Raw genomic sequence first — 22,432 nt, forward strand, 5'->3', positions numbered from 1 at the left:
TGTCATCCAGACCCATCCACGCTTCAATTATCGACATGGAACCTGAATACGTTGAATTTGCCACCTTAAATATGCCCCAAGAATGCAGAGACATTCTAGCGTCTGCTAGAGCTCCATCAACCATCAAGACATATAAGCTAAAGTGGAAGCGTTTCTGTCATTGGTGCGCTGCATCCTCAATCCACCCAATCAACTCAACTCCATAGCAGCTTTTGCCTTTCATTCTGAGCCTCGCTCAGTCTGGTCTCTCTCATGCCACCTTGAGAGTTTTTCTAGCGGCTATTTCACGCTTCCGGCATGATGGCTCAACGTCTCTCTTTTCATCCAGAATCATCCGACAGTTCTTTAAAGGACTTTTCAGGAAGTTTCCTCCGATTAGGCGCCCTCCTCCGGCATGGCACCTCAAGGTTGTATTGTCACAGCTTATGAAGCCTCCATTTGAACCGATCCACAGAGCAGACATCAAGTATCTTACCTGGAAGGTTGCTTTACTTTTGGCCTTAACATCGTCTCGTCGTGTAAGTGACCTTCACGCTTTCATGATCAAGCCTCCGTATTTACAGTTTAAGCCCGATGGAGTGTCACTTCGTACCAATCCTTCTTTTTTGCCGAAAGTACCTACTGACTTCCATTTGAACCAACCTGTCTTCTTAAAGACTTTTTTCCCGGATCCAAAATCTCCGGCAGAACAACGACTACATTCTTTAGACATCAAGCGTTCTGAAATTTTACATTTCAAGGACCACCCCTTTCCGTAAATCCGATCAACTGTTTGTAGCATATGGACGGATGCGGAAGGGACATTCAGTGACAAAACAGACAGTTGCAAGATGGCTCTCAGCAGCCATATCCTTTTGTCACCAGCAAGCTGGCAAGCCTTTACAACGTCCAGTGAAGGCACATTCAACGAGAGCGATGGCGTCATCCACCGCTTTGTTTGCTGGGGTGCCTCTACACCAGATTTGTCGGGCAGCGACATGGTCCAGCAGGCACACCTTTACCAGACATTACTGTTTGGAAGCTATCAACGAAGCGGATACCGCAGTGGGGCAAGCAGTGCTTCGTCATCTTTTTAAATAAGGTGAGCCTCTGTTCCCTCCTCCATTTCTTTTTGAGATTGCCATATGCTTTTAAGCCATATGTTATTGTTTTCAAGTTTTAAGAATTATTGCAATCTCAGCTTCTAAGGAGGTTACTGGTATCTATTCTATTCAAGCATGTGAATCTATGAAAGACACCCCTAATACTGGAGAAGAGCAATTGTTACTTACCTGTAAACAGGTGGTTCTCCAGTATTGGTGTCTTTCATAGATTCACATGCGACCCTCCCTCCTCCCCTCAGAGGCTCTTTTCTCCTCATACGCTCTTATTACTTGTGCTACGAAAATCTGAGGGCTTGAGCTTCTGAGGAGAAGGTTCTAGAGGGTGCTTGAGCCTGATTGGCTGCAGTTTGGACTAACATAATGACACTGATATGTTGCAAATGAGTTTTCTCTCTATAATGCATTCCTATGTAGGAACCATTGTTATTATTATTATTATTATTATAGAGGCTTTTATAGCGCGCTCTGTTACTAAATAGTATAGTATCCTGGCGCGGAAGAGAGGGGAGCAGATCACAGTAAATGCAGAGGAGAGATGGCCGTTATATAGTGGTGTTAAAGAGGTGGGTTTTTAGGCCTTTCCTGAATGCCATGATGGAAGGGGCTGTTCTCAACTGCAGAGGCAGGGTATTCCAAGCTCTCGCTGCTCTAACCGAGATGGATTGGCCACCAAGCCTGCTATATTTAAACTTTGGCACAGTCATTTGGTGAAGATTGCTTGATCTAAGAGGGCGGTTGGGCGCATAGAGGGAAAATCTTTTTCTCAGATAGGTTGGACCTGTTAGATGGAGTGCTCGGTAAGCTAGCACAAGGATCTTAAATAAGATCCTTTGGGCAACTGGGAGCCAGTGAAGATCTCTGAGAGGTTGGCGGACACTAGATCTTCTGGGTATGTTAAACAGCAGCCGGACCGCAGCATTTTTAATGACTTGGAGGCGGTGGATCAGATAGGCTGGGAGTCCGCAGTAGAGAGCATTCGCATAATCCAATCTGGATAATATCAGAGCGCGAATGACCGTCTCCTTGGCTGCTCTCGGAAGCAGAGGAAGAAATCTGCGCAAGGTTTTAAGGGTGGAGAAGCAGATTCCAGTAAGTTTTTTCAGGTGGTCCTCAAATCTGAGATTGTTGCTAAACCAAATTCCTAGGTTTTTTGCAGGTCCGCCAGTGGAATTGGGGCTAGGAAAGTCGGTGGGCCAAAGAGAGTTACTAAAGTTATCTGGAAAGGAGCCGTACAGCAGGATTTCAGATTTGCTCTCCTTACATTTAAGTTGGGCACAGGCCAGCCAGCGGAAAACCGATGATAAGCAAAATTGAACTCTCGATGTGTCCGAGTTGTTTTTGGGCCATGTAAACAGAAGCTGAGTATCATCGGCATAAGCCATAATTTTGGCACCTAGCTGTTCCACGAGATAAATGAGGGGGGTCATATATACATTAAAAAGCAGAGGGCTTAAGGTGGAGCCCTGTGGTACACCAGTAGAAAGTTTTTGGGGAGAGGAAGAGAAAGGCGGCATCCATACTTGCTGTGACCTGTTGTCTAAAAAAGATGTTAACCAGCCGAGAGCTGGACCAGTTATGCCTATGGCTGCTAGTCTGGTAAGTAGGAGGGAGTGTGGGACCGTATCGAAGGCGGCAGAGAGGTCCAATAAAAACAGCGCCGCTCTGCCACCTCCGTCCAAACACTCACGAATGGCCTCAGAAACCTCGACTAGAGCCGTCTCTGTGCTGAAAGCAGCTCTAAAGCCTGATTGCGCAGGGTGAAGAGCTTGAGAGCTCTCAACAAATCTGTCCAGCTGTGAAAATGCAACTTTTTCGCATATCTTTGCTAGAGCTGGCAATAGAGATATGGGCCGGAAGTTAGCAGGGGCCTTTGGGTCTAGGCCATTTTTTTTGAGAAGTGGTAACAGTTTTGCCTGTTTCCAGCAGGCTGGAACAGTGGCGCTGGAAAAAGAGAGGTTGACAATATGTTGTCACCTCTTGGCCGACTGTGTTAGCCAGGCCCGCAAGGACTCTGGCCGGGCAGGGGTCGGCGGGGGAGCCCGATTGTAGGGTAGCCAGAATTTTCACAACCTCTGTTGTGTTCACTGGAGAGAAGAAGGCAAACTGATCCATAGAGATAGGCATAATGGGGGAAGGAATAGTCATGGAGACTGGAAAATTGCTACATACAGTAAGCAGATCATCTTGGATTTTTTCAATTTTTTCCACAAAGAATACAGAAAGTTCTTCACACCATTTTGCCGATGAGGCTAAAAGCGGTTGAGCGGCGCAGGGGGAAACAAAGCTTTTTACAATAGCAAAGATTTCTCCGCTATTGTTGTTGGCCTTGGTAATGCGCCCGTCATAGTATGAACTTTTTGCCGCTTTAATTGCTGCATAATACTTCTTTTGAGCCATTCTTAGTTCTTTCTTGGCCTCAGGGAGATAAGCTTGTCTCCAACGTCTTTCGAGTTTTTTGCAGCCTGATTTGAGATCGCGAAGAGTATTGGAGAACCAAGGTTTGGAAGGGGTGGAACGAACTCTACATACGCGACCTGTTTTGGTTGAAAGAGCAACACCTCCTTTGATCCATGAGTTGAATGAGCTAACGGCTAACTCAATTTCTGAAGGAAGTGGGGTGCGAGAGGTATCCAGCTGATCACAAAGCATAGCTATGTTAATTTTCTGTGTATGAGCCGCGGGGTGATTGGTCTCAGCAGAGCGTGACAGGGGCCACGAGAATCTTATTAACATATGATCAGACCAGTTTACTATTTCAGGCTCAGACATATTTATGTTAAAGTTGGTACATATTAGGTCAAGGACGTGACCCCCTGAGTGGGTGGGAGCCTTGATCCACTGTTTTAGCTGGGCCATCGCAAACGCATCATTTAGCCGAACTGTGTCCGGTAGATCAGGCTGGTCTGCGTGAATATTGAAGTCCCCCAGAAGGAGATATGTGGGGTATTTCAGGGCACGTGGGACTATCATGTCCTCTAGTGCCTCTAGAAATTTTCCTGCGTGGCCGGGTGGTCGGTACACCAAGGAGCCCCCTAAGGTAAAATGTGCCCCCAGAGTAAGAGAGAAATGGAGTACCTCGGCGTCAATAGAGGGGCCCATAGAATCTAGAGAAAAGGTCCACTTATCCCTAAAAATGGCTGCTATGCCACCTCCTCTGCCTAAGGGGCGATCTTGTCTGATGATTTTAAAGCCACGTGGAATGGCAAGTTCGATCACTGGGTTGCATGTGTCATTGAGCCATGTTTCTGTGACAAAAAGAAGATCAAACTCGTTGTCACTTAATAGCTCAAATATATCGTTAGAGTGTTTTACCAGTGATCTGGCATTGATCAAGCCGGCCCGAAGACATGACGAATCAATAGAGCACTGGGTGGGGGCCGAAAGGATAGGTTGAAGGCGAAATGTACATGCTTGACAAATGCGCTGAGAAGTATCTAGCAAGTCCCATTGATTCGAGCAGGGGCAAGATTTAGCACTGAGTGCTATTAAATACTCACGAGAGTAGGAGACACGCGGCCAATCAGTGGATGGGGAGGCAGCCGCAGGGGGGCTGGCGCTGGCCGCGTCCGGGACACGGACGGGCACAGACGGGCCCTCCTTTGGCGCTCCTTCGGCGCGCAGACGGCGCGCAGATGGCGCGCCCGCTGCGCGTCTTGAAGTGCATGTTTATTTGTAGCCACAGCCCCTCCCTCCGCTGGACCGCTAACTCGGGTCCAGCCGGGTCCGAGCCTGACTCAAGATGGCGCCCGTCTAGCCCTCCACATCAATCGGCACCAGGGAGCCGCGGTGGAACGGGGCACAGGGGGACCAGATCCCTAGCACTGTGACAGGTAACAGGTTTAACAATGTTAAAATTGATTTTAAAAGGCACAAAAGTAGTAAACACGCAAATGGTAAAAACGATTGCAGGTAATCTTTAAAATGACTGGCTAGTTCGGTGGGAACCAGAAGAGAGCAGAGGAGAGCCCTCGTAATCTGCTTTCCTTCACTGAGCGAAATAACGAGGTGCTGCCACCACCTCCAACAAACGCCCAGACCCACCTACTCCGATTCTATTTGTAGCCACAGCCCCTCCCTCCGCTGGACCGCTAACTCGGGTCCAGCCGGGTCCGAGCCTGACTCAAGATGGCGCCCGTCTAGCCCTCCACATCAATCGGCACCAGGGAGCCGCGGTGGAACGGGGCACAGGGGGACCAGATCCCTAGCACTGTGACAGGTAACAGGTTTAACAATGTTAAAATTGATTTTAAAAGGCACAAAAGTAGTAAACACGCAAATGGTAAAAACGATTGCAGGTAATCTTTAAAATGACTGGCTAGTTCAGTGGGAACCAGAAGAGAGCAGAGGAGAGCCCTCGCAATCTGCTTTCCTTCACTGAGCGAAATAACGAGGTGCTGCCACCACCTCCAACAAACGCCCAGACCCACCTACTCCGATTCTATTTGTAGCCACAGCCCCTCCCTCCGCTGGACCGCTAACTCGGGTCCAGCCGGGTCCGAGCCTGACTCAAGATGGCGCCCGTCTAGCCCTCCACATCAATCGGCACCAGGGAGCCGCGGTGGAACGGGGCACAGGGGGACCAGATCCCTAGCACTGTGACAGGTAACAGGTTTAACAATGTTAAAATTGATTTTAAAAGGCACAAAAGTAGTAAACACGCAAACGGTAAAAACGATTGCAGGTAATCTTTAAAAAGACTGGCTAGTTCAGTGGGAACCAGAAGAGAGCAGAGGAGAGCCCTCGCAATCTGCTTTCCTTCACTGAGCGAAATAACGAGGTGCTGCCACCACCTCCTGAGGTTTTTCAGTGTATATTATCTCTGTTTTATTATGTATTATGTTATTACATATATATATTAGCATTATTGCTATTTTATGTACCGTGGGACTCCCACTTCGACGACGGGGAATATTCCAGCATGTGAATCTATGAAAGACACCAATTCTGGAGAACCACCTGTTTACAGGTAAGTAAAAATTGTTCATTTACTGGTCCTGAAGAAATGCCATGATCACTCAGATGATTGGAGGCATGAAACATGTAGACCCACATCCTTACTAAGCAAACGCCAGAAAGGACCATTATATCCACTTTTTGCGATACTGAAGGTTTTTAATCATAACTTAAGAAGCCAGCACTTAAATTGGGTTTATTGGGCTCCAATTGTTATTTTTATATTGCACTTTCCCTACACTCTACTCACCACTCACACACACTCCACTCATCACACCCCATATTCATCATCTACAAAAAGAAAAGGACTCTGGCACGTTGGGCTTTGCAGCCTCGGCCCAATGAGGAGCTGCCCGATGATGATGCATGACATGTTCCGGGGCGTGTGAGAGGCCTTGCTCCTAAAAGGAGCGCTCCCCTCCAGTGTCTACCTGATAAATACCTCCCTCTTCTCTCCATTGGAACTGCATACCTCTTGCTTAATAGTTACCAATTGGGGCACATTTGTAGTACCTTTTTTTGCCCCTGGTCCCCTCTCATTGTGTTTAATTTTATGCATATTCAGTCCCATAATGGCAGACCTATTCGCTGTCATAGATAAGGTGATTTGCTTACATTACTGGGTAAGAGGTGGGAACGAAAGAAGCAGCATGAACGTGGGGGGTCAGGGTGCAAGAGCTTAGAAGCGACAGGGATAAGGGAGATGGAGTGAAAACATAAGCACTCATATAGAGTGCTTGAACCCATAAATAACTAGCTCTATAAACGAGACCAATGAAATGACACAATAGTTGGTCCATGATCCAGGGGTGGGCCAGACGTAAGAAGAGGACATGACACAAGCATTCCAAGACAAATGGGAACGAGGGAAAGGAGAGGAATGCTAAAGCTAAAAATGTGTAATGGTAACCTATGGGCAGGCTGTAAGCCCACTGTAAGTAAACAGAATGTTCCTCATAGACAACAGCGAAATCTAAAAACAGGAAAAGATGAGAGCTGGAGTCAGTAGATTTGTTGACATATAAAAAGAAATCAACATATGAGTGGAATAGCAAAAGTTATGGGGCAAATGTATGAAAGCACTGTAAGGCTACTGGCTTTGATTACGTGCAACAGATCAAGCTCCATTACATATGTCACCTCATCTCATTGTGCCACTTCCTGGTTCACATTCAGTAATCATGTGAGGGATCTTACCTTTCCAACGGTACTCATTTCAAAGAACTGCATGGAGCTGTAGATCCAAATAGATGTGGCAGCTTACTATCTGTCCTTGATGAGGTACAGGTGTTATAGCTGTTAATACCCAGCTCTGAGAGTGGAAGTGCTTCTGCGGCCAGCTGCGGTGGGTAGAGCTATTAGGGGAAGCTCTCTGGTGCGATCAGCAAGGGCAACAAAACAGTGGGTGCGTGTATGTGCTGGACATGTCCTTAGCAATGTGGTGGCAGTACTGAGCATGTCTGGCAAATCTTTAGCAAGAAAGTAGTTAATAAAAACGGAGGCAAAAATCAAGACAAGTTAAGTAAAAACATTGCACAAGGGTAGGCAACATTTTTCCATTTGTAAATATTGTATTCAAATATATAAAATAAATGTAAAGAATAACCATATTTGCAACAATTTAAATGGGTTTAAAGTACATACAGCAACTTGGCTAAACATAAACCGAGTTTTATGTTCTCCCTTATTAAAGAAGATAATCAAAACGAAATTGCTTCCATAGGCAGAAAGCCTCATGTAAAGGACGAAAAAGATGTCACTTTGAGCAGCTAAGGGCCTCTACGACCCCAGAGTGCATTGAGACCTTCAGTTATTTTTTTTATCTTGATATGTGAGAAGAATCCTCGAATCCGGGCTTTCTTTTTTTGCAATAACTAACTTTTTGTACCATCTTGTTTATATTTGACTCAACATTCTTATACTTCCCTGGGTATTTAAATAATTTTGTGATGCATAACTGTTGGAATCTGACTCTTTTCTCCCCTCATTAGGTCTGGCTCAGCGTAGCTGTCTACAATAGTTATTTTCACCAATTTTTAAAATGTACAATGAAAGCTGGTCTATAGCCCCACCCCTTGCCCGAGGGACTATTTTACATCTGAACAAATCACTCCGTTATTACACATTGACTTTTTAAAAGCTTATTATTGATTTTTGCATGGTTTACACATATATTGTAAAACGGAAAGCAATACAATGATCTCAAATTATGTAATGAGTCTGATAATTGTTATAAAAATACGAGATTCTCTGCACCATTTTAAATACATAGGGCCTGGCCCCTGCATTAGATCTTGGCGGACGGATTATTCCGTCACAACGCTGATGCATATCCCGTCCACCAAAATATTAATCCCATTATAACCCATGGGATTTATATTTCGGCGAACAGAATATCTGTCACTATTGTGACGCAGTAACCCGTCCACCAAGATCTTAATCAGCCCCATTGTCTTTCAAACCAACTCAGAATAATTTTGGTATGCTGTTACTGTTGCACCAACATAGGGAAGGGGTGCAGTAAAGAAGGATCACTGCCATATGGCAACATAATTCATCTTGCAAACTTATAGAAATGTTTGAGTTTCCAGTGCGAGATTCCAGTGCTGAACTTTTGATTTCAAGTAATATCCAGCTTTTTGCATTTCCCTGTACATAGGTATCCCTCCTGCAATTGCACATGAGCAAGTGTCCATTGAAACATGTTCTCTGCATACCAATTTCTCTTACGAGACAATGAGGAATAGTTCAGTTAGCCATTCACCGTGGTTAAGGAATGTTTGGAATTTCCAGTGCCATAGGATAGGCATATTACCTAACCCCTTTCTTGGTTGTTTAGGGACTGGGATGTCTGGAAAGGTAAAATCATAGCCCACAGAGGAATTTGCTGCTGGGGAAGGATTAGCATGGGTATAATGTGATGGTCCCAACTATGGCTCATGTATTACGGTAGGTACAATTGATGGACTGTGCTCAGGTCTTGCAATAGTGCTTAAACAGGCCTCTTGTTTTTTCTTTTTGATCCCATGGTTCCTGCTGTTGTTGTTAGTGCATATATCCCCCGCCCCTTCAGTGCAGCACACTGCTGCTCATCTCCACCTGGAGTAGTATCCGACAGGAAAGAGATCAGTAATCAATTTTGTTGTCACAGTTTGTGTCAAATTTGATTTTGCTAAAGAACTCATGGGACTCAAGGTTGGGCCATTTTGCGGCTCAAGGTAATTTTTTTTCCAGCTTTAGACAACTTACATATTTTTTACAAATGAGTCCAAAAGGTTATTGTAAATTCTCATTGACCATCTTGGTACTAACATATGTGAGTGAAGTTCACGAACATTCCTAATTTATTTTACTGGTCACAAGTAATTTGTAAAATAATGGGCTGCAGGAGCTATAGGGACATGCAGTGGTATTGCAATCAGAAGGGTGTGATGATATCAATCCTGGTTTACGCTCTCTAGTATTCTAGGGCTACTAAGCAAAGCCCGTAAACCACATTACATCCATTGGGGGTATACATTGCTACCCTTTTTTCGTTTATAAAATTAACCTCATCCACGTAAGAGGCTGCCTTTCTGTCATAACTTGATGACATTTCTTGTGAGAGGCCATAACATGTGACAATTTACTGTTGGCTTGGATGTGGTTAGTAGCTGCATTTAACATCAAGATCCGTATTTAGGAAAACCAAATGCATTTTTCAAATCTTTTGAGTCTTTAATATCACATTTTGCTTTCTTGACAGGTTACTGGCGATACGGTCTACAACATGCTGCGATTGACAGAAGTAGACATTGATGCAAATGAGAGACCTGTTAACCCACACAAAATAAAAACCTGTGAGGTTCGTTTTTTTAATTTATGTTAATGACCATTGTTTTGATTGATGTGTGTACTATTATTATTATATTACTATAAATAGGCACTAAAACTTGTATTCCTTTCTTTAATCACATTTACACATTGTCCATACATACACAACAGTTTTTTAACAAAAGAATATTCACATTGGTCATATGCTTAGAAAGTAAAATCGGATGAAAATATTTTGGGGAAGAAAATAAAGGAGGATGGGATTAAGGAATAAACATTTACATACTTATGCGAGCTGTACAAGCACTTCATTTTTTTTAACAGATTTTATTGAGATTTGTCCTATCAATAACCTGCATTCCTATTGCACTGTCATGCTGAATTGTACTTCTAGATCTTCCGACTATCTCCTAAAACATTCAAGTAGCTAACCGCCCCAACCTCCCCCCTTCCCCCCCCTCATAGGCTGCATCCCGCATTAATTACAGCAGCAGTGTAGAAGTCGTTGTTAATAGTACTCCCCAGTTCATAACTGCATTCAACCTGCTGTTGCCATGGGAGCTTAGAAGGAGCCGCAGCAGGCCCCCCCCCCCCCCCCCCCCCCCCGGGGGTGCCTGGTGGTGTTCCCGGTGGGGACCCTTGAGCTGGGTCCCTCAGGCAGTCACTCTATCAGAGCCTCACAAGCCTGTGCTGTGTCCACTGACCCCAGTCCCGGTCTAGCCTAACCGCAGCTGTACTTCTCCCTCATACCCTCCCATAGCTGGAGCTCTTTGCTCCAGTGAGTGTCGTGAGGGGTCAGGGGTTTTCCAGTTCCTAGTACTTTCTCTCTGTGAGGTCCTGGATCCTGCTCGTCGTTTTAGTTTTGGAGATGAGTGGTAACCAGGGCACAAGGTAGTGACGGGGGGAACAGGGGACCTCCCTCGATATGACTTCTGCAAACACCGTTGTTACCTCCTCCCAGTACGCAGGTAGTGAACGGCAAGTCTAAAACATATGCCTGAGCCCAGCTCCCCTGTACAGCAACCTCATGTGTTGAATTAACATAATATTAGAAAGCTTGACCATACTTCATGAGAACGAGGTAATACATTCTCCGTTTTTAACTGAATCTATTACAACATCCACTAAGACAGTCATTAACCTTTCAATTTTGGAAATCGTGTTCTTTTTCATATTGAAAGAACAATGTTTAAATTAGGAGTGATCCCCGATTAAACATTATTGCACTATTCCAGCAGATCTGAAACTGGGCTTCTCATGTTTCTATACTTACACAATGTCTCTGTTAATCATGTAATCTATTGAAGCACTTTCATTTTCTAGTTTACTTAATATTACTCTATTCTTTAAAATACGTTCACCATAGAAAAAATATTTGCCGCATGAAAACACATTAAACTATGTTTTCTTTCCTCCAAGCCTAATTTCGATAGCGGTCATGAAATGTAACAGTTCAGGGGTGTGAAGTTTACGATAGTGTTAAGCATCTTCCTCCACGTACCTTACCCATTGGGTCATTCAGGTTGGTCTCTGCTAACTGTGCAATGCCTTCATCAGGAAACGGATCACTTCCTAGTGAGCCAGAACATTTCCCAACACTTTCTAAGGCTGGACCTCTAGTTTCTATTGGCTCTCTTTGTTTTTTTTAACATGAGGAATCTGACAGTAACCAACGTGTTCCTTTTAGCTATTCCATGAGGTTGCCATAAGAGGCAATAGAGTATGGAACCAAGAATCCCAGTAAAATACAGTGTATACTATTAAAGTGGTCACCGTGGATGATTAAAGACTTATTATGTCTAAATACTCATACAGTGGTGAGAACATTATTGTCCCTGATGAAGAGAATTCAGGACCTTTCCCTTACAGATGTCAGGAGAGCCTACATGTAGTTGAAGTAGAAGTTACAGAAGGCTTATGGCAGATAGGATTTCCATTTATGAGCGTTAATAGTTATAGAAACTGTACAAAGTGCCATAGACTTAAAATGATATTTGATATGTGAAATGGACCCAGAAAATAGTGTTTCTTCTTGGGATAATCATGAATTTCTTTCTAATTTCTAATGTCCATGATTTAGATCCAGATTTTGACTCTTATGTGCCAAAATGACCTAGCACCATTGTTATTTTTGTCAGCCTCACAGATTCGATTCAGGTCAAAAACCGTATTTGCATACCATAAGTATGCAAAAAAGCAGAATAAAATACAACATAGTAAAAAATAGTGTAAAATTGTCATATAAACAAATTTCAGAAGTGTGCATATAAAGCAAAGATAAAAATAGGCAAGTACTGAGGTAATTAAGATGTAATCCATGGTCTGTGGAAGGGGCGGGTAATTAGGTGGTCCGTGTAACAAAGCAAAAGTTCACTTCTTGGAGGCATCAGTTAATCATACTTTTCTTACAGTGAACAATGAGCTTAAGGATCATACCCCCCAAAAATGCAGACTTACTCTATACTCAACATTTGTAAAAATCTCAAAGCGATCCGACATTGCACACATCCACACTTTCTGAGATATGGCAACAATATGTGCCTATTGTAAAATAAGTAAATTTTACAAAAAAGGTGAACTGAAGCAAGATCTGTTCCAAGGAATGGTCTCAAGGGCAGGCACCCCAACCACGATCTTTGGCAAAAGCTAAAGGAAAGCAAAGCTGAAGAAAGAGATTCTAAGTAAGCTAACCAGGGGGATAGAGGAACCTTTGTCTAACAACAGGTTGTCTGTAATAACATCCTTATTTAGTTGTGCTTGGGGATTAGCCCAAATTATTATTTTTATTTATTTCTGGGGAGTTTTATCTAGTGCAAATTAGACCCAAAGGTATCAGAGCACTTTACACGAACACCAGTTCCGTTACAGACAGACACATTCATTTTTTAGGTCTCGCCTTTGCAACGTGCCTGCTTTGCAAACGCAAAAATACCTTTTCCCGTCGCTTTGGCTTTTCAGCCAAGCATGTGTTCCATTGTCTTCAATGGCATAATGTGTGCCCGTCAGGAGATTCACTTGCGGGAGCGAGCGCAACCATCTGGCAGCAATTATCGCTCCCGCAAGTGAATCGCGTCCGCCCTCTACCCTCCCCAACTGCGTGAGGTGCGCGTGTTTCTTTTCTGTTGGGGTGGAATGGACTAGGTGTTCTGCAAAACAACTTCCCCTTGACCAGTGATCCAGCGCTCCTAATAATACTCACCATTAATCATGAATTACTTACTAAGGCCCATAAACTAACAAGACAATTTTTTGAGCGACTGAATCATGTGACCTAATTAATCAGATCTATTCACACAAATTATTTACAAATTTATATACAACTGCAGTTTATCATTTCTTACCATGGATTTAAACATATGTCATTTAATTAAGTCACTTTAGGCGAATGGATCAACTGATGATAACTAGACCATGAATAAACAAGACCAGCTTGTCATTTCAAATCTAATTTTTATTAACTTTATTATTCAAAGAAAGAGCATTTTAATTTAGAATCTTTATTTATTAGCAAAATGAAGGCAACATTTTATCAAGGAAAAGATTTATTAGACTGACATTTCAAAGGCAAATCAATAAGCATGAATTAAAGCAAAATAAAGTTTCCATTCCCTAAATTCTAACACCCTGTCTAAAACTCACTTCACCTAGAAAGAATAATTTCTAAAGACTGCTGTCCTTACGTGCGCCAAAGAGTCCAACAGCACGTCACGCCCTTCAGGAATCCGGAAACGAAGAGAGATTCCCTCCTCCCGATGGGCCAGGTTTTATACCTTTCTAACTAGCTAATCTTCCCAAAAGTGTTCATTTTTCTTTGCCATCAGAGTTCCCATTGGCTGTCTTATATGGGACCATATTGTGTCATCACCACTTTCAAACCGAGAACGGGCTTTTCTTTAGCCCTATTGTCCTTTGCCTTCGTGTCATTTCGCTTCCTCGAAAATGTAACGTTTCACTCGAGCTACAGTTCATGACTTCCTTGCCTTGGCAATCTTGCTGCTTCCTGTCCTTGGAACTTTCTCTCCAAGAGCACGTTTAGCACAACTTATTTAACTGTATTTTTCTGACAAAATTGTCGAAGTGGTAAAAGTTTCCACTTCTGTGCAAGGCTCCTTTCTGGACAGGATTCGAAACGCCATCTTTTTGCAGGCCTAAGGCCTCTCTCGGAAACTATTATTTAAGCAAATACAAAACATTAATTAATTAGAGAATTGAGGCCCATTCTGTTACCCACCCCTTTTGCTAATTATTATCTCAATAATTTATGTTACCTAGCTGAGCACACAAAGCAGCATTTATATCTACCTTCTTCTTTTAGGCCACAAGGATTCTTCACGAGCTTTTGCCACAGAAAAGACATAACATAACATAAGCACACAAATAAGCACATGCCATTAATTAAACAGCCGCATTTAATACTGACAAAAACAATAGACAAGGTTAGTTCATTATTTTTCACGCACTTGCAATTGCAACATAGAGCATATAAATTAGTCCCACATGTTTTCTTTGAATGTATGCATTTTTAAAACTAAGTTGATTGATTTCAACACATGCTTATTACTACAGTTACATTGGTTATGAAAGTTTAAGTTTGCGAGTTTGAACAAAATTTAATTCATCATCTCGCTCCATCACCAGCGTTCGGAGAATTTATTTATATTTCCGTTTCCAAGAAGTGTAACAAAAAATTGAAGGCTTTGCAATGGCCAGCTGCCCGTCTGACGAAGGACTGGCGACCGAGCGAATGGCTTCTATAGAATATGCAAGCGGCTGCGTAGGTGCCGCTGCTGCATGCCTTAAGCGCCCTCTTCTAAACTGTTTTATCATAGAGGGCAAATAGAGAATGCGTTTGCGGCACGTTGGATCCGGTGTAATAATCCATCTAGCCTTCATCTTTTATGTTGCTGATCTCCGTCATGAGAGTGAAAGCACCCCCAAGACGGGCACTTCCGTGGCTCGCAATTAAAAAAAATGCTTTTCATTTAACTCCTTTCTCTTTATGAAAGGTTAACCCTACCACATAACATCCGTTAATACCGAACCAATCAAACGTCCTTGAGGTCAAAGTTTGACAGGCATCACAACTAGCAGAGGCAGGAGAGGAGCCCATGATGAGGTAAAAAAGAACTCTGCAATAATTAATCTTAAGTAAGCTCTCTTCCTCATTACAGTCCTCAGAACCAAGCAAAAATAGATTTACACCAACAAGACCGGAGCCATAAGCTTGGTGTTTAAAGTGCCTTTCTCCAAGACTGGGTGCATGTACAGAGGTGCGATGAACAGACACGCATCGCTGGGAAGCAAACACTTTCACTTTATTTAGGACTCCAGCTTAAGACGAGATTGCAAATGTAACATCATGACATTTTAAGATTTCGATAAAAGCTCAAAAGAACGGGATGGTCTTGTTGAAGAATCTTCTAATGGAAGCAAAGCTGTTTTCCCCCTTCCTCCTCGTTCTTTTTGGCAAGTTTTATACAGCGCTAAGTCCAGGGCACGAGTCGGGGTACCACGCAGGTGGACGGCATCCCCCCACTTATTTTTGAGGGTTTTCCAGGGTGGACGCCGTCCACCCTGCTCAATCAAAACGCCGTCCACCCTTTTCCATCAAAACCGCGTCCATCCTTGCCTGCTGCCTGACCTGCCTCCGCCTCCCACTCCAGACTTCCCTGCTCGAGACTCCTCTCCCGGCCTCCTGCTGCCTGCTCGTAGATCGAGTGTGGAACTAAGTTATGCTAATAACATGTAGGAAGCGATTAACATTATGGCCTTTAACTCGTCCCAATCAGGAACTACTCTGTTGCTCTGAAAATAAACAGTTTGAATGTTGAACTTGGCAGGGGCGGAGGGGGGAGGAGGGGAGGGGTGCGATCACAAGGTAGAAAGAGCTAAACATTATTAAGACTGTGAGGAGACCAGGGCGACGTGGGAAAATAGGTCACCGCTGTCAAGCAATAGGGTAACTGTCTCAGATCTTGGAGATACAAATAGATGGGTGCATTAATCTTATGTGGTGCGTAGCGCGTTCTTCTTGGGAGAGATCTCTCGGATAGAGTTGTTTTTAGGTCTTTCTGAAGTGAGTGTCAATTCTCTGCTAAGGGGTGCTTGCAGAGTCCCCTGGCCTATTCTCTATGCAGCACATGGCTCTTGGTGCCAGCCCACCTGAGAACGTCCTAGTTCCAAGAAGCCAGGGAAGGTGGAACTTTGGACTTCAAGTGGGGATGCACTTTGCTATGAGTAGGGCCAGGTTAGCCAGTCTCTTGTTACATCCTTAATGTGACAACCTTGAAGGCCTGGGTGGTCCTGTCGTACCATCTCTTAGTTGTGTACACCATGGACAGATAATGTTTGCATTAATCACAAAGACCAGGTGAAGTATTTTTTCGTGAGAAAAGGAAAGTGAAGTGTCATGGTTCGAGACACAAAGAAACATGTTTTCCCTTTTGTTTTGTGGCGCTAAAGACGTGCTGTATAAGTGAACTGGTCGCCGGAAACCCACAGCTTAAGAAACATACTTCATGCACCCTCTGAGGGATCATGCTAAAAGTTTGTCTTTCTCGTGCAAGTAGTCTTATTGCATCATGTGATGGGAAAATATACAAACTTTACTTGAACCCAGTTCAAATTCGCATTCCAGTCCGAAGTGCAAAAAGCCTGCGGGTGAACCAAAAACAAACTCTTGGGACGCTCACATTGTAATCGGACATAGTCTAGTCTCCACTAGACCAATAAAATACTAAGCACGAATGTTCTCATGAAACTGTTACTCCAGATATGGGGGTAGAGCCAGGGCCGGCGCTAGGCATGGGCAGCGTGGGCGGCTGCAGAGGGCCTCGCACTCAGCCCACCAGCATGGGGCCACGCACTGGTGATGTCTCCTGTTGTTTCCCTGGCGATCTATTACAAAGAAAGGTGTCGCCTGCAATTAAGGTCCATTGGAGGGGGCCCCCTCCCTGGGCCTCGCATGGATGGTGTCTGGAGGCATAGGGGAGGGAGACAGAGACGCTCCCTCAATTGCAAGGAGACCATTCACAGACACTGTGGGGGGCCCATTGCCCAGCATTTTGGCGCCCCCACAGTTTTAACTTTTAGACCACAATCAATTCTCACACCTATGAAGGTGTCAGAAATGCTTGTGGAGTAAAAGTTAAAACTGTGGGGGCGCCAAAATGCTGGACAATGGGGCCCCCACAGTGTCTGTGAAGGGTCTCCTTGCAAGGGGCCACTTATGTAAATTAGAGGGGGCCTCACACGTGCCCTTTCAGCCCAGGGCCTCGCAAATCCTAGAACCGGCCCTGGGTAGAGCTTTGAAACCTTTAGCAGAACGCAAAGCTAGTGGGACACCTCAATGCTTAAATCAAGTGCAGCACAGGTATGTTCATAGACAGACAGACCTAAAAAGGAAACGCTGAGATTTCCCTGAAAATCTGGGTTGCATCTATGCGCCACAACTGGCTTGTTTTGGTATGACCATACTACAGGCTACACCCATGACATCTCCTAGGCCAGAGAAAGTCACCTGGAGGGGCTGAGACAACTAGGCTCTTATTGGACTTGTGCACAACAGAGGGCAGTGTTAAAAACTGTGCAGTTCTATTCCCGAGGCTCATTATGCAATCTGCCTATTCGGGAGATGACCAAATAAATGTAGATAGTAGACAGTAAACACATTGTTTTCTGTCTGTATTTATCTGTAAACTGCTAATTCCTCCATACAGGAACCTTAAGTCACAGGCTTAAGTACCAAGCAGCTTCAATTGTTAAATCTTGCAATATATGCAAATGATAGATCTGCCTTACATGTGATGTCACTTCCTGTCGTGATGTCATTTCCTGTCGTGATGTCACTTCCTGTGACCACGCCTACCTTGGAGAGTCCCTACCTTGGAGAGTCCCCCCACTTCTTTTTTTAGGACTTGTGCTCTGGCTAAGTCGACCCGCAGGTATCTATACATTAGCACCACTTGCGTTGCAAACGGATCCATTCATTCTGTTACACACATATTCAGTGATTTGCCCAGAATCACCGATGTAGAGCGTCCCTGTCGAGACTCGAACCGGCTCCAAGCTTTAAGGTCGGCCGCTGTGGGCACTAGGCTTGCAGGTCATCACTGCTGTCAGGTCCAAATCCTCCTAAAATAAAGGCTCTTGATTTTAGAAATAAATACGTTCCATGTTTTCTTTGATGTAAACATACATCCATACCAGTTCTCTTACCATGTGCAGTGGCGTGCACAAAGAGCTCCTTGCCTGTTGTTTTCATCTAAACGTTAATAGCATTACACGTGCCAAATTACCATGTATTTCTCTAAAAGTTTAATTTTCGTTCCTAATTGTTCTGACTTCTCGCTTTGATTCAGAGAACTGTTGTGTTATACCATTACCAGAAGATATTTCACATACACAAGTTTGAAACCAAATCCTCCCAAAGCCTGCGCACCGTGTGTAAGAAAGGTAGCGTTATAATATAGTTATCGGGCAGTTATTGGTAAGGTGGGACCCGTGGCCGCTGCCAATGCCGCGGATGTAGTTATCAATGGTGTTTAGCAAGTTCAGTGACACCGGGCCCTGGGGCTGGGGCTTACGGCGCCTACTCAAATGCTGTTGACTGTATTTGACGATCCTCTCTGGCTCTGTCTCAAATTTTGTGCTTGCAAACTGTTGCAATCCATTCACCTCTAAGGATAATAATTCCGTGTTTTTTTCAGTAACCAGGAGCTCCCTGCTTTAACTGGTAAACAAAGGCACGCCACTCGTGTTTTCTATTATTTTGCATAGCAATTCAGTTGTGGTGATTTGCTGCTGAAATGTGCACTGATTAAAAGGGTTGCTTTCGAGGTTTTGAATTCTTATTATTTGATATCTGAGTATGAAAAGGTGTTGCACTTAGCTACAATCTCTACAAAATATTTTTTAAATCCAATAAAACATTTAGGACCAAAACTTCAAGGATGTTTTTAATCGCCCTTTGAGGCAAGTGCGTTTTGTTGATATGGACAAAAACATTTTTTTTAATCATAAATAAAAAATTACTTTCGATAATATGGGTAAAGTATATGTCCCGAATAAATGCTTCTAAAATTGCAGATGGACTGCATTAGCTTTGTCTCGTGCAACTTTCGCCTTCGCTGGGACTGCGTCACCCATCAGTGTTAGGACCTGGGCTGACCCTGGAAAGCACAGTGTAATTCCATAGAAAACTAAATGCCTCGATCAGCCTTTTCAAAACGGCAAGAGCTTGATATCGTTTTGCAAAGTCCAGAATTTTTAGGAAACTGGTCTGTTTTTTCACGCGCTCTCCGTATGCAGTTGACTCTGTTGAACACAATGAGTGTTGGAGGTGGGGCCATTGAGAGGGACACCCGCCAGGCGAGCACCCTTCACAGAGCATTGAACTCCACTCGGCGATGCTTTGTTTTCAGTCCATGTTTAAAGGTGCTCGTTGCCGGCATATTGAATAGAAAAGTATGGCGGAGATTTTACGAGAGAATTTGTGATTTGCAGATTAAACGGGTCGGTAGAGAGGCAGTACAGTTCAACATATTTGAGTGTAGCAGTTGGGAGAGTTCTTTTTAGACAAGTATGTCTGCCACTCACTGTTGAGGGAGGAGTAGAATGCATGGATACTAATATACTGTATGGAATGTGTCTATACATTATAAAAAAACTAGGATCCAGTATTTATAATGTAGATAAACTGAAATGACAATATAAAAATGGATGAGGCTGAAGTATATATGTTGAATAGTCCTGGATTTATTATGTATATGTGTGTTGTATAGGAAGATCGAATGGTCACATGGAAATGAGGTGTGTTTGTTAAATTCTCCTGTGAACCTGCTGTGGTTGTGTATTATTTGAACAGTACCACATGTTTCCCTGAGTATTATGTTATATATATAAACACAATAACAATATTCATATAAAACTTTACATTACTGAGACATTATATGGATCCTTTTCCCCTGGCTGTGATTGTTATCTTGAATTTGTTTACAAATAATATGATAAATCATATTTGTCATTAAGCCCTATGGGGGACATTGTTTTCAAATTTTTGATCCAATAAAGTTCTCGTTGGAGTAATTTCTGTCGAGTGTCCATTCCCTGTTTTGGTGTGACCTTCTCTATTATAAAAAACCGTAACTGAGAAATTGAATGATTTAAGTCTTTCCAATGTACCGCCAATGGGGATGCCAATGATTGATTCCTGATTTTGCTTTTATGCTCAGTGATTCTAATTTTTAATTTACGTTCCGTTTTTCCCACGTACATCATGCCGCATGGACATTTGATGCCATAGATCACGTTCTGTGTATTACAATCACTTGTATGTCTCGATTTGACTAGGCTTCCTGTTGTAGGGTGATTAAACGAATTACCGGTAATAACATTATTGCAATGAATGCAATTTTGACATCGAACAGTGCCTTTGTGTATGATATCCTCGCTTCCAATATTGGGCTGTTTCAATAGTTCTTTTAAATTCCTGCCTCTAGTATATGCATGTAGTGGTTCCTCCTGGAATAAACCTTTGAAATCCGGTTCAGTGGATGACAGCTCCCATCTTTGATTAATTATTTTTTTGATTGCTTTGGACTGTGTTGTGTATTTTGACACAAATACCATCTTGTTACTGGTTGTCCTGACTTTCGTTTGTAGAATCTCCTTTCTGTTGATGCTAAGAACTCTATCCTTGCTTTGATTCAACACCTCTGGTGGATATCCTCTGTCCTTGTATTTGTTTAGATTTTCTTCCATCTTGATCAAACATGTTTGTGGCTCTGAGCAAATGTGTTTTATTTGTATCAATTGCGAGAATGGCAAGTTTCTAATTAAACTCTTCGGGTGGAAACTTGTGTAGGCCAATGCATTGTTCCGATCTGTAGGTTTAGAATACAGTTAAGTTTGAAAGCCCATCTGGGTTTTGATGATCCTTACGTCCAGAAAATCCATTGTTCGATCATCAATTTTATGTGTCAATTGTATCCTAGGATTAACTTCATTTAATTCCTTAATCATTTGTTCCAACTCTTCTGTGGATGCTTGCCAAATTAAAAATATGTCGTCGATGAATCAACAGTACATCTTAATTTTGGTCCATCGGTCTGTGGTCATCAGATTATCAGCTTCGAATTGAGCCATAAAGATGTTTGCATATACAGGTGCCCCCGAAAAACCCATGGAGGTACCCGTTAGTTGAGCGTAATGTTGGTTGTTCCATTCAAAATAACTGTTTTGTAGACAGAATTTTAACAGTTGCAATATCAAAATCTTGTTTGCTTGTAAATTATCCATTTGTAGTAGTGCCCATTCAACCGATTCTAGACCAGCTGTGTGGGGAATAGAGGTATACAATGATAACACAGTAATTGTACATAAAATCCAATTTTCCTTAAAATTTTGATTCAAGTTGAAAAGTTTATTTAGAAATTCGGTCATATCCTTGATGAACGAAATCCATCCCTGCACAAATTGCTGTAAAAAGTGATCCAAATATCGCCCGATGGGAAAAAAAACTGACCCACATCCCGATTTGATTGGTCTAAATGGAGGGTCATTCGGATTTTTGTGAATCTTTGGGATCATATACAACTTTGGACATCTAGGGTGAGTGGTAGTCAGAAATGCTTTGGTGTTTTCATCTATCCAACCTTGATTAAGAGCTTCTTGTAGTATCCCATTGAGCATTAGTTGTATTTGTGAGGTTGGTTCCATTTTAAGAGAAAGAAAAATGTATTTTCATCCATAACATGTTCATCAACTTTATTCCTGTAGTAATGAGTGTCAATAACCATTATTGCTCCTCCTTTGTCTGCTGCATGGATTGTAAGTTCCTGGTTGTTGGCTAGATTCTGTAAAGTATGTTGGTCAGTTTTATTGCTGTCTCTATACATTCTTGCCCTCGTACAGCAGCAGTCTAACAACTTTCAGGTTATGTCTCCTTCAGGTCCTCCATGAAGATATGGTGCAGTCCGTAATCAATGCATCTTAGAGTGCCTGCCACTTCTTTCTCTCTTTGTACACCACTGCCAGTGTGGCCATTAAAGTTGCTTTTAAAAACCATTTGTAGTAATCTGCTTGTTAAGTAATGCACCTTCCCTGTTCTTGTTCTCTGCCTGATGCTCTAACAATATGATGTCATTTGGAATGTGAGGAATGTTTATATTGGAGAGACAGCTGTTGGAGAAGATGGGCTGAGCAGCCAGGAGGCTGCTCCTCGTGGGGCTTACATTGGAACTTACTAAGATGTAACTTGATGAATTAACTACCAACTACAAGAGTTGTATACGAGACTTATTCCATTTCTACACCATTCCTAAATACTTGTACTCCATAATATTCTCTAGTTGTTCACCATTAAGCCACCACTTCTGCATTTTTGTCCTCTGATTTTACTGGAGAAGACCATAGCTTTTGTTTTACCAACATTTATAATCAGGTCTTTCTCGATACAATATTTCGCAATTTTGTTTAATTGTCTTTGAAGACCGACAATATATTAATTTCATTGCTACTATTAAGGGTCCTTTATTTATCATAAATGCTATTCTCTAGATGCG

The 22,432-nt window shown here is 42.9% G+C and overlaps 1 protein-coding gene across 1 annotated transcript in view; it reads left to right on the forward strand.

Moving 5' to 3' along the window:
- Nucleotides 1-22,432, forward strand: part of CWC27 (CWC27 spliceosome associated cyclophilin) — a 1,011,903-nt gene that overhangs the window by 167,253 nt on the left and 822,218 nt on the right. Inside the window, exon 5 of the mRNA XM_086960691.1 lies at nucleotides 9,802-9,900. Within this exon, the coding sequence (XP_086816817.1) occupies nucleotides 9,802-9,900 (99 nt within the window). The remainder of the gene's footprint in view (nucleotides 1-9,801; nucleotides 9,901-22,432) is intronic.

This window comes from Lissotriton vulgaris, chromosome 3_1 (assembly GCF_964263255.1).
Source record: "Lissotriton vulgaris chromosome 3_1, aLisVul1.2, whole genome shotgun sequence".
Classification (NCBI taxonomy): domain Eukaryota; kingdom Metazoa; phylum Chordata; class Amphibia; order Caudata; family Salamandridae; genus Lissotriton; species Lissotriton vulgaris.